Genomic DNA, 11790 nt, shown 5'->3' with positions numbered 1-11790 from the left:
AATGAGCACTCTGGCTGATGCCCAGACATTGCCTGATGATACACAAAATGAAGCACCAGCCTTTTAACACTCCAAATTTAAGAACCAGTCAGGAATTGCAGGTAGTGCAAAAAGCACATCTCAAGCGCGTTTGAAAGCCAATTGCATGAGGTGGAAGTTCAAAAAGAAATATGCTAATAATGAGGATCTTACTTGGGGGCGGGCACCATACATATACTGTACACGTTTGTTAAAAGCATGTCTGAGGCACAAGTGTTAAGGGCACATTAGCTAAAAGGTGGGTTGACGATTACATGAGAGTGAAGTTGATAAAAAAATAAGGAGGAAATATATGGTATGGCATGCAGAAGCAGTGTAGAAAGAAATATATATATATATATATATATATATAATTTTCACATTTCTTGGTAGTTCTGTTCTGTTCTCTGTTCTGTACTCTCCTACTTCTCCTTCTGCTCACTGCAGGGGATATCAACCCCAATCCTGGCCCTCCTACTCAACTCACACCCTACTTAGGCAGACCACTCTACAACATCTCCAATCTTATTTCTGTTCCTCTTCCCTTCTTCTCTACCTTTCTCATGCGCCCTCTGGAATGCCTGCTCTATATCCAACAAGATCGCTTATGTCCATGACCTCTTTATCTCACATTCTTTCCACCTGCTTGCACTAACTGAAACCTGGCTCCTGCCATGAAGACTCTGCCTCAGTTTCTGCCCTGTGTTATGGAGGTTACCACTTGTCCCATACGCCTCACTCAGTTGGCCATAGAGACGGAGTTGGGCTGTTACTCTCCCCCTCCTGTAGTTTTCAACCCCTTTTTCTATCCCTGTCTCACTGCTTCGCTTCCTTTGATGTCCACTCAGTCTGTCTTTTTGCCCCCCTACCTCTCAGAATAGTGGTAATTTATCAACCCCCTGAGAAATCCTTTCTCACTGACCTTGACTCCTGGCTCTCTGTCTTTCTCAAACCTTCATTGCCTTCCTTCATCCTTAGTAATTTTAACATTCATTCTGACAACACTACCAACTCCTGTATCTCAAAGTTCTTTGCGCTCATATCCTCTTTCAATCTCCAGCTGTGCTCCATCACCCCTATGTACCAAAAAGGCCACTGCCTTTATCTTGTCCTCTTCTCCAACTACTCCATTGCCAACTTCTCTACTTCAACTCTTCCCCTCTCTGACCATGATCTCATAACCTTCATGCCCTCCCCCATGAAACAACCAATCCTCACCAATAATTTCCGGAATCTTCAATCTATTGACCTGAGTGCTCTCTCTGTCATAGTCTCCCCCCTACTCTTGAGCACTGTGCTATGCAAATCTGTTAATGAAACACTCTCTTCTTTTAATACTATTCTCTCCTCCATTCTTGCTCCTGTTGTAAGGTGCACCAATCCCCAACCCTGGCTGACCTCCAAGATCCGCCACTTATGTTCCCATGCCCAATCTGTGGAATGCCACTGGCTGAAATCCCATGCTCATGCTGACTTTACACTTCAAATTCATGCTGACTCCCCCTTCCAAGCTGCCTTCTCACTTGCAAAAGAAGACTATTACACCCATTTGACTGATTCCCTCAGATCCAACTCTCACCATCTCTTTGCCACACTCAACCCTCTACTAAAGGTGCCCTTGCCTCAAACTCCTCCTTCGCTTTCTCCCCAGACCATGGCTGAGTACTTCCATGGTAAGGTTCACATAATTAACTTCGAGTTCTCGACCAACCCACCTCCGCCTCTCCCTCCTCCAGCCTGCCCTGCTGACCCTCCATAATCCCCTGCCACCTTTTCTTTCTTCCCAGAAATCAATGAAAAGAAAACTGTACATCTTCTTTCCTCTGATCCCATTCCCACCTGTCTACTGATCACCATATCCCCAGCTGTCATCCCCTCTATATGCCATATCCTCAACCTATCGCTCTCCACTGTGACTGTACCCAAAGCCTTCAAACATGCCATAGTTACACTGCTCCTGAAAAAAAATTGCTGGAACCTACCTGCCCCTCCAATTATCTCTTTATCTTCCTTCCCCTCTTCTTATCCGAAACTTGGTTCACAGACTCTCATGGGTGGAATATGGCTATACCGGGATACAACTTATTTCGTCAGGACAGAGAGGGAAAGTCAGGGGGCGGGGTGGTACTATACATTAAAGAAGACATCAAAACTACCAAAATCACAGATGTCAAGTACACCGGGGAATCCCTCTGGGTGAACCTGGCCAGAGGCAGGGAAAAATGCCTGTATCTTGGTTTAGTATATAGACCTCCAAGACAACTGGAAGACAGACTCCGAATTAATTGAAGACATAGAGAATATCACTCTACGGGGAGACGCTGTTCTGCTAGGGGACTTCAACATGCCTGACGCAGATTGGAACTCAAATTCAGCAATAACCAGCGGCAGCAGGAGACTGTTAACATCCATAAAGGGAGCACGACTCAAACAAATGGTATTGGAACCCACTAGGGCCCAGGTGATCCTGGACTTGGTACTCACCAACGGGGATAGCGTCTCGAAGGTCTCGGTAGGAGATACACTAGCCTCCAGCGACCACAACATGGTGTAGTTCTACCTCAGGAAAGGTTTCCCTAGATCAAACATGAAAACAAAAGTACTCAACTTCCGAGGCACTGACTTTGAACGCATGGAAGATTTCATCCACCGGACACTGCAGAACCAAGCTACGACCGATGAAGTGGAAGCTATGTGGTCATCCATGAAATCTACCATACATGAAGCGACAAGCCTCTACATTAAATCAGTACACAAACGGTGGAGAAACAACAAACACCAATGGTACTCTGCAGAAATCTCGCACCTCTGAACGGAGACTAGGGAAGCTAAACTAGAACATAGGGCGAGGTCTACTATGAACTGGCAAGACTCAAGGTGAACAAAGCCATGGGACCGGATAATCTACACCCCAGGGTAATCAGTGAGCTGCGTGATGTCCTGGCAGAACCGCTATCAGGACTCTTCAATCTCTCCCTAAGTTCGGGGAGAGTCCCCATAGACTGGAAAACAGCTAACGTCATTCCACTGCACAAAAAGGGTTGCAGGGCAGGGGCTGCAAACTACAGACCGGTGAGTCTCACATCAATAGTATGCAAACTTACGGAAACACTAATCAAACGTAAATTAGACGCAATCTTGGATGAGGAGAATCTACAGGATCCCAGTCAACATGGATTCACCAAGGGTAGGTCCTGCCAATCCAATCTCATCAGTTTCTTTGACTGGGTAACAAAACAGCTAGACTTGGGAGAATCCGTGGATGTCATATACCTAGACTTCAGCAAAGCTTTTGATAGTGTCCCGCATCGCAGGCTGTTGAGCAAGATGAAATCAATGGGGCTGGGAGAAACACTAACTACATGGGTCAATGACTGGCTGAGTGGCAGACTTCAGAGGGTGGTAGTTAACGGTACCCTCTCTAAAACATCGGAGATGACCAGTGGAGTACCGCAGGGCTCAGTCTTGGGCCTGCTCCTTTTCAACATATTCATAGAGGACCTAACTCAGGGGCTTCAAGGTAAGATAATGTTATTCGCTGATGACGCCAAACTATGCAATATAGTGAGAGACGGCAATTCACCCGATAGTATGACACAGGACCTACATTTGTTGGAGCTTTGGTCCTCGACTTGGCAGCTGGGCTTCAACGCTAAGAAATGCAAGATCATACACCTCGGCAGCAGAAATCCATGAAGAACTTACACCTTGAATGGTGAGACCTTAGCTAGAACTTCAACAGAATGAGACTTGGGAGTGATCATCAGCGCAGACATGAAAACTGCTGATCATGTGGAGAAGGCTTCATCTAAGGCAAGAGAGTTGTTAGGTTGCATCCGCAGGAGTTTCAACAGCCGGAAGCCTGAAGTCATAATGCCATTATACAGAACCATGGTGAGACCTCATTTGGAATACTGTGTGCAATTCTGGAGGCCATACTACCGAAAAGATGTGCTGAGAGTAGAGTCGGTGCAACAGATGGCCACCAGGATGGTCTCGGGGCTCAAGGATCTATCGTACGAGGAAAGGCTGAAAAATTTGCGGCTGTACTCACTCGAGGAACATAGAAAGAGAGGAGACATGATCGAGACGTTTAAGTATATTACTGGCCGTATCGAGATGAAAGAAGAGATTCTCTTTCTCAAAGGACCTTCAGCCACAAGAGGGCATCCGCTCAAACTCAGGGGCGGGAAATTTCATGGCGACACCAGGAAATATTTCTTCACCGAGAGAGTGGTTGATCCTTGGAACAAGCTCCCGGTGCAGGTGATCGAGGCAAACAGCATGCAAGAATTTAAGAGCAAATGGAATGCCCATGTGGGATCCCTTAGAGGGTTAAGCCAAGGGAACCTGTCACCAGAAGTGGGATCCCTAGGATAGTAGACTTGGGGGTGAGTCAGTAGAGTGGGAAGACCTGATGGGCTATGGCCCTTATCTGCCGTCATCTTCTATGTTTCTAATTTGCCCACTGCTGTTGTCTTGATTTCCTTTCGATTTGAGCTATCCTCAACCCCCTTCTATTGGACTTCTGCCCCTTCTCTCTATGGAAACTGCCCTTGCTAAAGTCTCCAGTGTCCTGCTCCTGGCCAAATCCAAGGTATTCTACTCCATCCTCATCCTCCTTGATCTATCTGTGGCATTTGATACCGTAGTCAAAGAAAGCAGAGACTGTGGAAAGCAATGTTCTTGAAGCAATGTTTAAAAAAGAATGAATAATATCAAATCCAAGCAATCACATCCACTTTGCAGAGCAGCTGACCCTGTCAGTAATGATGGACCCAACACTCAAGCCTTCCTCAGGGGTCCAGGCTCACTGAAGCCTTCCTCAGGGGTTCGACTCACTCAGTCCTTCCTCAGGGGTCTAGGTCAGAAAGCACTGTAGAATTACGATGATGGATGTCAAAACAAATAAAATAAAATAAAAAACTTCTGGCTCAGAGAAGAGACAAGATATCGCCTACTCATTGATATACTGTCTTTGCTTGGGTTTCAGGGCTCTGTTATTTCATGGTTTTCTTTCTATCTTTCCTGTCACACCTTTAGCATGAGCTCTGGAGCATCTTCCTCAGTTGCCATTCCACTGTCAGTCGGCTTACCTCAGGGATCTGACCTAGGATCTCTTTTCTCCATCTACACCTATTCTCTTGGTGTTCTAATTTCATCCCATGGGTTCCAGTATCACTTTTATGCTAATGGCTTGCAAATCTACCTCTCTACCCCTGAAATTTCTACAGGAATCCAGGCCCAAGTCTTGGCCTGCATATCTGACATTCACACCTGGATGTCTTGCCACCATCTAAAATTAAAAATGGCCAAGACTGAACTCATCTTTCCTCCTAAACCCGCCTCTCTCCTTCCCCCATGCTCTATAACGGTGGATAGCACTCTCGTCCTCCCTGTCTCATTGAATTACAACCTCAGGATCATCTTTGACTCATCACTCTCCTTATTCTCGCAGATCCAACAGACTGACAAAACTTGTTTCTTTCGCTATAATATTGCTAAAATCTATCCTTTCCTTTCTGAGCATGCTGCCAAGAGCCTCATCCACGCTCTCACGACTTCTCATTTGGATTACATTTACTGCAATGTGCTTCTCATGGGTCTTCCGCTAAGTCTTATCTCTCCCCTTCAATCTGTTCAGAACGCTGCTGTGCACCTTATATTCCACCAGGGTCATTATACCCACATTACTCCTCTCCTCAGGTTGCTTCAATGGCTCCCTGTCTGTCTCTGCATACAATTCAACTCCTCAAGTGTACTCGCTCGCTGCTCCTCAGTATCTCTCTTCTCTTGTTACTCCCCATGGAAACTCTGTTCATCAGACAAGTCCCTACTGTTGGTACCCTTCTCTTATACTGCCAGCTTTCATCTCCATCCCTTCTACATCCCTGCACCCCATACCTGGAACAACCTGCCTGGCTTATTACATCAGGCTCCGTCTCTGGCGGTATTCAAATTCAGACTGAAAACCTGCTTATTTTAAGCTGCGTTTAAATCCTTACCCTACCAAGATATCTGCCTGTCATCCCCTCAATAGTCCCTTACCACCCCTCCAACCCCCTCTAATTCTCTTCATGAGCACTAAACTCATACTCCCCTTTGTCCTATGTGATTCCACCTTATCAGCCCCCCCCCTCTAATTCCCTATATGAGCATTATGTTCTGACACCCCTTTTGCCCTGTGTGTAAGCTTTTCTGAGCAGGGACCATTTCTTGCAGCGCTGCGTGCATCTAGTAGCGTTATAGAAATAATAAATTGATATTGTTGTTGTTCTCTGCCTCCATAACTTGCACTTATGATGACCGCCAATGATGCACATCAATAAGGCACATCTATGATTGATGCTCATGGGTGCCTACAATATAGCTTTTTCCGTGGACTATTCTGCGCATGGGTCAGTTGCTTTCTCCAACTACTGATCTGTTGGGATTTCCGCAAACCTCATTTGCATGGGAACTTTTTAGAACATTGCTTGTCTTTTAAAAATCGGACATTTTACTGGCAGTACAATGGCTCACAGGCTTTTAACATAGATTCAATTTAATGATTTTTTTTGTTTTGTTTTTTTGATGCTGTTCCAAAAAAGAACACAGCTTTAAATTGACACTTGCTGTTGCATGCTCATCGGTGCATTTTTGTAGCTCCAGCGTCCTAGCTGTATTGTTAAGACTGGAAACCGCAAGCTCCTCACTGTTACTTTAATAGCAGGTTCTTTGCACATCTTTAACTAATAGCAAACCGCGACCGCCACAAGCTCTTCTTCAGACACCCTCCGTTGCGCAACTTTGGTTAGCCTTAGAGGAGGAGCGTGCGGTAACCACTGCAGTGAGCACCTCGCGCGTCAGCCGGAGACTAGAGGTGGGAGGAGACAGCGCGCCGTCGCCAACCTGAGCCACACCCGGACACACCTGAGCATGCCTCAAGCCGCGCCTCCTTTCCCCCACCATCCTCCCCGCCAACCAATCTGCGCGCGTTGCGCACGCGCACGACGCCCTCACCCGGCAGAGAGCGAGCTGAGTGAGGGAAAGCTGTGGGGTTTTTTTTTTTTTTTTTTTTTGCACGGTGCTGTCATGGCGGCGGAAGTAGCTGCTTTCTTGAGCTGAAGCAGGAAGGGCAGTCATGGGGGCGAAGTGACAGGCGGCGGACTGAGAAGGCGAGTGAGGGGAAAGGGGGGGGAAAAGCAAAGGCGGGCTAGGGAGCGAAGTTGGACGAAGGCCCGCAGGAGAAAACTTGGTGGCCCAGGCCGTGTCCGCGCGGAGGGGGGGGGGGAGGAGGGAGGAAGGAGCTCGGCCGGGTTGCACGCTTTGAGTTTTGCAGAGCCCCCCCCCCCCCTCGGTCTGTGTTCCCTCCGCTGTCTCCTTTCGTGGCAACTGCATCCTGGACACTGGGGGAATGGGGGAGGTTGGGCGAGTTTGAACTTCCTGGGCGGGTTGTGTTTGCACCTGCAGCGAGAGGAGGGCAGGAGCACTCTCGAAAGGCTCTGTTGACTGTATGGAATAATCGGGGCAGGGGGGGGGGGGGGTCCGCAGAATCTATAAGCATTTGTGGGTTTCTATTTTTGTAAGTTTGAAATGCAGTGGGGGAAATAAATGTCTGAAAACAGCGTACCAGTGTCCGCGCTTCCATTGAAACTGCAGCGTGACATCTAGGAGTTCAGGGGTGGGGGGTGATGGTTGTTGGAAATAAACCTATTTTTTTTTTTTTTTCTCCAGGGTTGCGGGTCCCGGCTGGACGCCTCGGACGCAGTCCTTCTCTTGGGCAAAGGACGTTGCACTTTCCTCTTAACCTGTTAGGACCTTTGCTGGTTGACCGGCAGAGGATAAAAACCACCTTACAGTTTGAAATCGTATACCTGTGCTGCGACAAGTTAGGTTCGGTTTCTTTTTCTATTGACTAAGGCGCTAGTCATGGCTACTGATGATAAACCAGTTCCTGTGCAGTCAACAGGTGATGCGGTAGGGGGAGAGAAAGCGACCGACGGTAGTTCCCTGGCCCTCACTCCGGGGGTTCCTATTCGAGGCATCAGGATGAAATTCGCGGTCCTAACGGGGCTCCTGGAAGTTGGAGAGGTGTCCAGTAGAGATATTGTGGAAACTGTGTTTAACCTGGTAAGCAAATATTTTTTTAAACAGTTTTGGGGGTGTTGACCTGAGGCTGAAGAACCTCAATAGGATCACTTTTGCATAAATGTGTGTATGTATAACTTTTTTTTTTAGTCCACAGGTCTACATTTAAAACAAGACTAGAATGCAATTTTGATATTTTTCTTTTTATGTTGTTGTTGACATAAGAGTTAAGGAAATGCTACTGTAATATTGATTGTATGAGTTAATGGAACCTGTGCAGTGCACCTAAGTTCTAACTTTTTTGCTCTGTTAATATACACTTGCTGATTATAACCTCCCATTTGTATAATATAAACAAGTTATATACCTATTTGCCATTGGAGGACTAGCTCATCATAACTAGCCGGTATTACTTATGTAAAATATATATCTGGTGCACTTATTACATTACATTACATTAGGGATTTCTATTCCGCCATTACCTTGCGGTTCAAGGCGGCTTACAAAAGATTTATAAACTGGGGTTACAATGGAAGAACGGATGATATACTAGAGTGGTAAATATTAGATCTTTAGACATTTTTGGGGCAAGGATTAATACAGCTTACAAGAAGTGTGTAAATGGAGGTTACATTGGTAGCATAATTGTTATTGCTGGGGAAGTAAGGGTAGATTTTTGTTAATTTTATTCGTTATATGCTTATTCCACATTTTCAAGATTAGTATGTTAAAACATCTTTTACTTACTTGATAAACTTTTATTGTTGTGTGCAAATGGAGATAAATCTGTATGTTTGAGCCTGCAACTAAAGTCCCTGGCAAACAAAATTTGCAGATGATGATTTTGATGTCTAAGAAAATGTTAATAGGTTTTGAGTTCTTAACTGCTAAATACTATACAAATACAGTAGTTGGTAAAACCTTTAATTTGAAAACAGATTACTTGGCAATTTCATATTTAATTGCATGTTGGATTTCAAAAAGATTATTCCATTGTCTTTCAGACTGGGGTATAAAAACCCTTCTATTCAAAAAACACATAAAACCCAAGCTTGGGACACAAGGAATGACCCAAGCATCACCTGCATCACCTACAACTACTACATATGTACGTCCAATATCTTGACAACTCAGATGTAATCCTTAGCAACTCAAAGAAATATACAAATTACTCCCTAAATACTTCTAATCTCAGGACAATCCATTTGTAATCCGCCTTGAACTAAAAGGTAATGGCGGAATAGAAATCCCTAATGTAATGAATGTAATGTATTTTGAAGGTTGTTTTTACTTTCCGTTCATGAAGTTTTTGGTAGTGCTTGAATGGAGTACAGAATATGATCAACTTTAAGAAGAAAATATCTAATGAAAAAAATGAGCGATACTGTATAATTCTGTTGAGATGCTTTATTTAAATAGATTGCAGACCCTTATAATGCTGATATTGGGGTCCAAGATATTTGATTGTGTTAGAGTAGAATAGCCTAGTGGTTAATGTTCTGAACTGACAACCAGGGATTCCTGGTTTAAATGCTACTGCTGCTGCTTGTGATCTTGGGCAAATAACTTCACCTTCTATGGCTTAAGCCACACATGTCAAACACAAGGCCCGGGGGCCGAATCTGGCCCGCCTGGCCGTTTTATGTGACTCATGGTGACTGTGCCGCATCTAAGTGCCTGACCGAGCAGCCCCACTCCTAGCAGCTCTCCAAGCTCCTCACTGTGCTGCCCCAGTACCCATGTGCAGGCAGAAGGAACTAAGACTATTTTATTTATTTATTCAATTTTATATACTGTCCTCCAAGGGGAGCTCAGAACAGCTTACATTAATTTATTCAGGTTCTCAAGCGTTTTTCCTCATCTGTCCCGGTGGGCTCACAATCTATCTATTGTACCTGGACAATGGGGGGATTAAGTGACTTGCCCAGGGTCACAAGGAACAGCCTCAGGGTGCTGAGGCTGTAGCTTTAACCACTGGGCCACACTCTTAATAAAAAAAAATACGGCCCGCGACTTAGCCTGTGTTTTAGATTTTGGCCCCTTATGTGATTGAGTTTGACACCCCTGGCTTAAACCCTCTGGTGGGGAATATCATCTAGGTTGTTTGAATGTTCCAATGATGCACTTCAATAAGGCACACCTATGATTGATGCTCATGCGTGCCTATGATGTAGCTTTTCCTTGTGCATGCGCATATTGATGACTCTTTCTGTGGACTATTCTGCACATGTATCATCTAGGTTGTTTGAATGTAACTCACTTTGAGGTACTTCCAAAGAAGGTGAGCTAGATCCCTATGAATAAATGAATCACCATTATATCTAGTTTACAGTGTAATATGCAATATAGCTAAAGAAGAAAAGACTTGGCTTTTTGATATTATAAGGGATCCCATATTATGTGGTTTATACAGTGTAGTAAAGTAGTGTATATCTTTTGGAAACCTCCCCCCCAATAGCTAGAAGTCAGTTTATTTACCACCTGAAGAAGAATAAAACTTTAAAGGTTTAGGGGCCCTTTTTACTAAAGCTTAACTGTTAGTGTATGCTATCGTACGCTAAATGCTAAGAAGCCCATGGGTATAAAATAGACATGTTTAGTGTTTTAGCTTGTGCTGACTTTTCGTAAAAGGGCCTCTTAACGTGCGCTAACATTTAGAAGGTGACCCCCTCCCATCTGCCACAGGACCTGTTTTGTTCTTAAAGGCCAGGGGTCCCCAAAGTCCCTCCTTGAGGGCCGAATCGAAAGCAGTGCATGCACATAGACTTCATGCATATTCATTGGGGAAATCCTGAAAACCCGACTGGATTCGGCCCTCAAGGAGGGACTTTGGGGACCTCTGCTATAGGCCCTGATATCAAACTATAATCTCTAAAGCCATCTAATTTAAGGCGTGTTAGTGTTAGAGCTGTGCGCTAAAACTAAGCACTTGGTTTCCTAATATGCATAAAAGAAGAAATTCTGAGACCAAATGCAGTAATCATGTAGTATGACGGAGTGGCTTAGTGGTTAGAGCTACAGCCTTAGCACCCTGAGGTTGTGGGTTCAAACCCCGCACTTCTCCTTGTGACCCTGGGCAAGTCACTCGATCCTCCATTGCCCCAGGTACGTTAACTAGATTGTGAGGCCATCAGGACAGGTAGGGAAAATGCTTGAGTACCTGATTGTAAACCGCTTAGATAACCTTGTTAGGCGGAATATAAATACCTAAAAAAAATGTGAATAAGATGTATACAATTTATAAGCAGTGGAATGGGGTAAATTACAGGGGCCATTGTTATGTTATGTTATTTATTTCTTATATACCGCTAAATCCGTTAAGTTCTAAGCGGTTTACAGAGAAATATACATTAATTATATAATAAAGGATACAATAAAATAAGATAAATAAATAAAGAATGGGTACTTTGAAATTCCCTTACTGTCCTATCAACTTTAGCACAAACAGCATTAGGAACTAGGAAAATTGGTGGATGGGTGCAGAGATTCGTTGGCGGAGGGGGGAGCAAACCATGGAGGTGATGAGCAGCCTGGAAGAGTGCACTTATTGGTTTTGTGCTAGTAGCAGTTATGTTTTCTGTAGACAAAGAAATTGTATTTGGCACAGATGTGCATATGCTGAAATGTTGATAGTCTGCCACCAGTAAATATGCAGTGCTTCCCTGGTCTTTTATGACACTTACCACTCAGCAACTCATCCCC

The 11790-nt window shown here is 44.7% G+C and overlaps 1 protein-coding gene across 7 annotated transcripts in view; it reads left to right on the top strand.

The window, feature by feature from the left end:
* Positions 1-6861: 6861 nt before the first annotated feature.
* LRBA (LPS responsive beige-like anchor protein) overlaps positions 6862-11790 on the top strand; it is a 1301884-nt gene continuing 1296955 nt past the window's right edge. For 6 of the 7 annotated variants that reach the window (XM_033940584.1, XM_033940558.1, XM_033940593.1 and 3 more), the window contains exons 1-2: positions 7081-7175; positions 7735-8130. In XM_033940584.1, the coding sequence (XP_033796475.1) occupies positions 7930-8130 (201 nt within the window). In that variant the 5' untranslated portion in view covers positions 7081-7175; positions 7735-7929. Of the gene's footprint in view, positions 6881-7080; positions 7176-7734; positions 8131-11790 lie in introns of those variants that run through there. The other variant, XM_033940548.1, reaches the window with a different exon arrangement.

The sequence above is a fragment of the Geotrypetes seraphini genome, chromosome 1, assembly GCF_902459505.1.
Source record: "Geotrypetes seraphini chromosome 1, aGeoSer1.1, whole genome shotgun sequence".
Lineage (NCBI taxonomy): Eukaryota > Metazoa > Chordata > Amphibia > Gymnophiona > Dermophiidae > Geotrypetes > Geotrypetes seraphini.
This window is presented reverse-complemented; position numbering and strand designations above follow the sequence as displayed.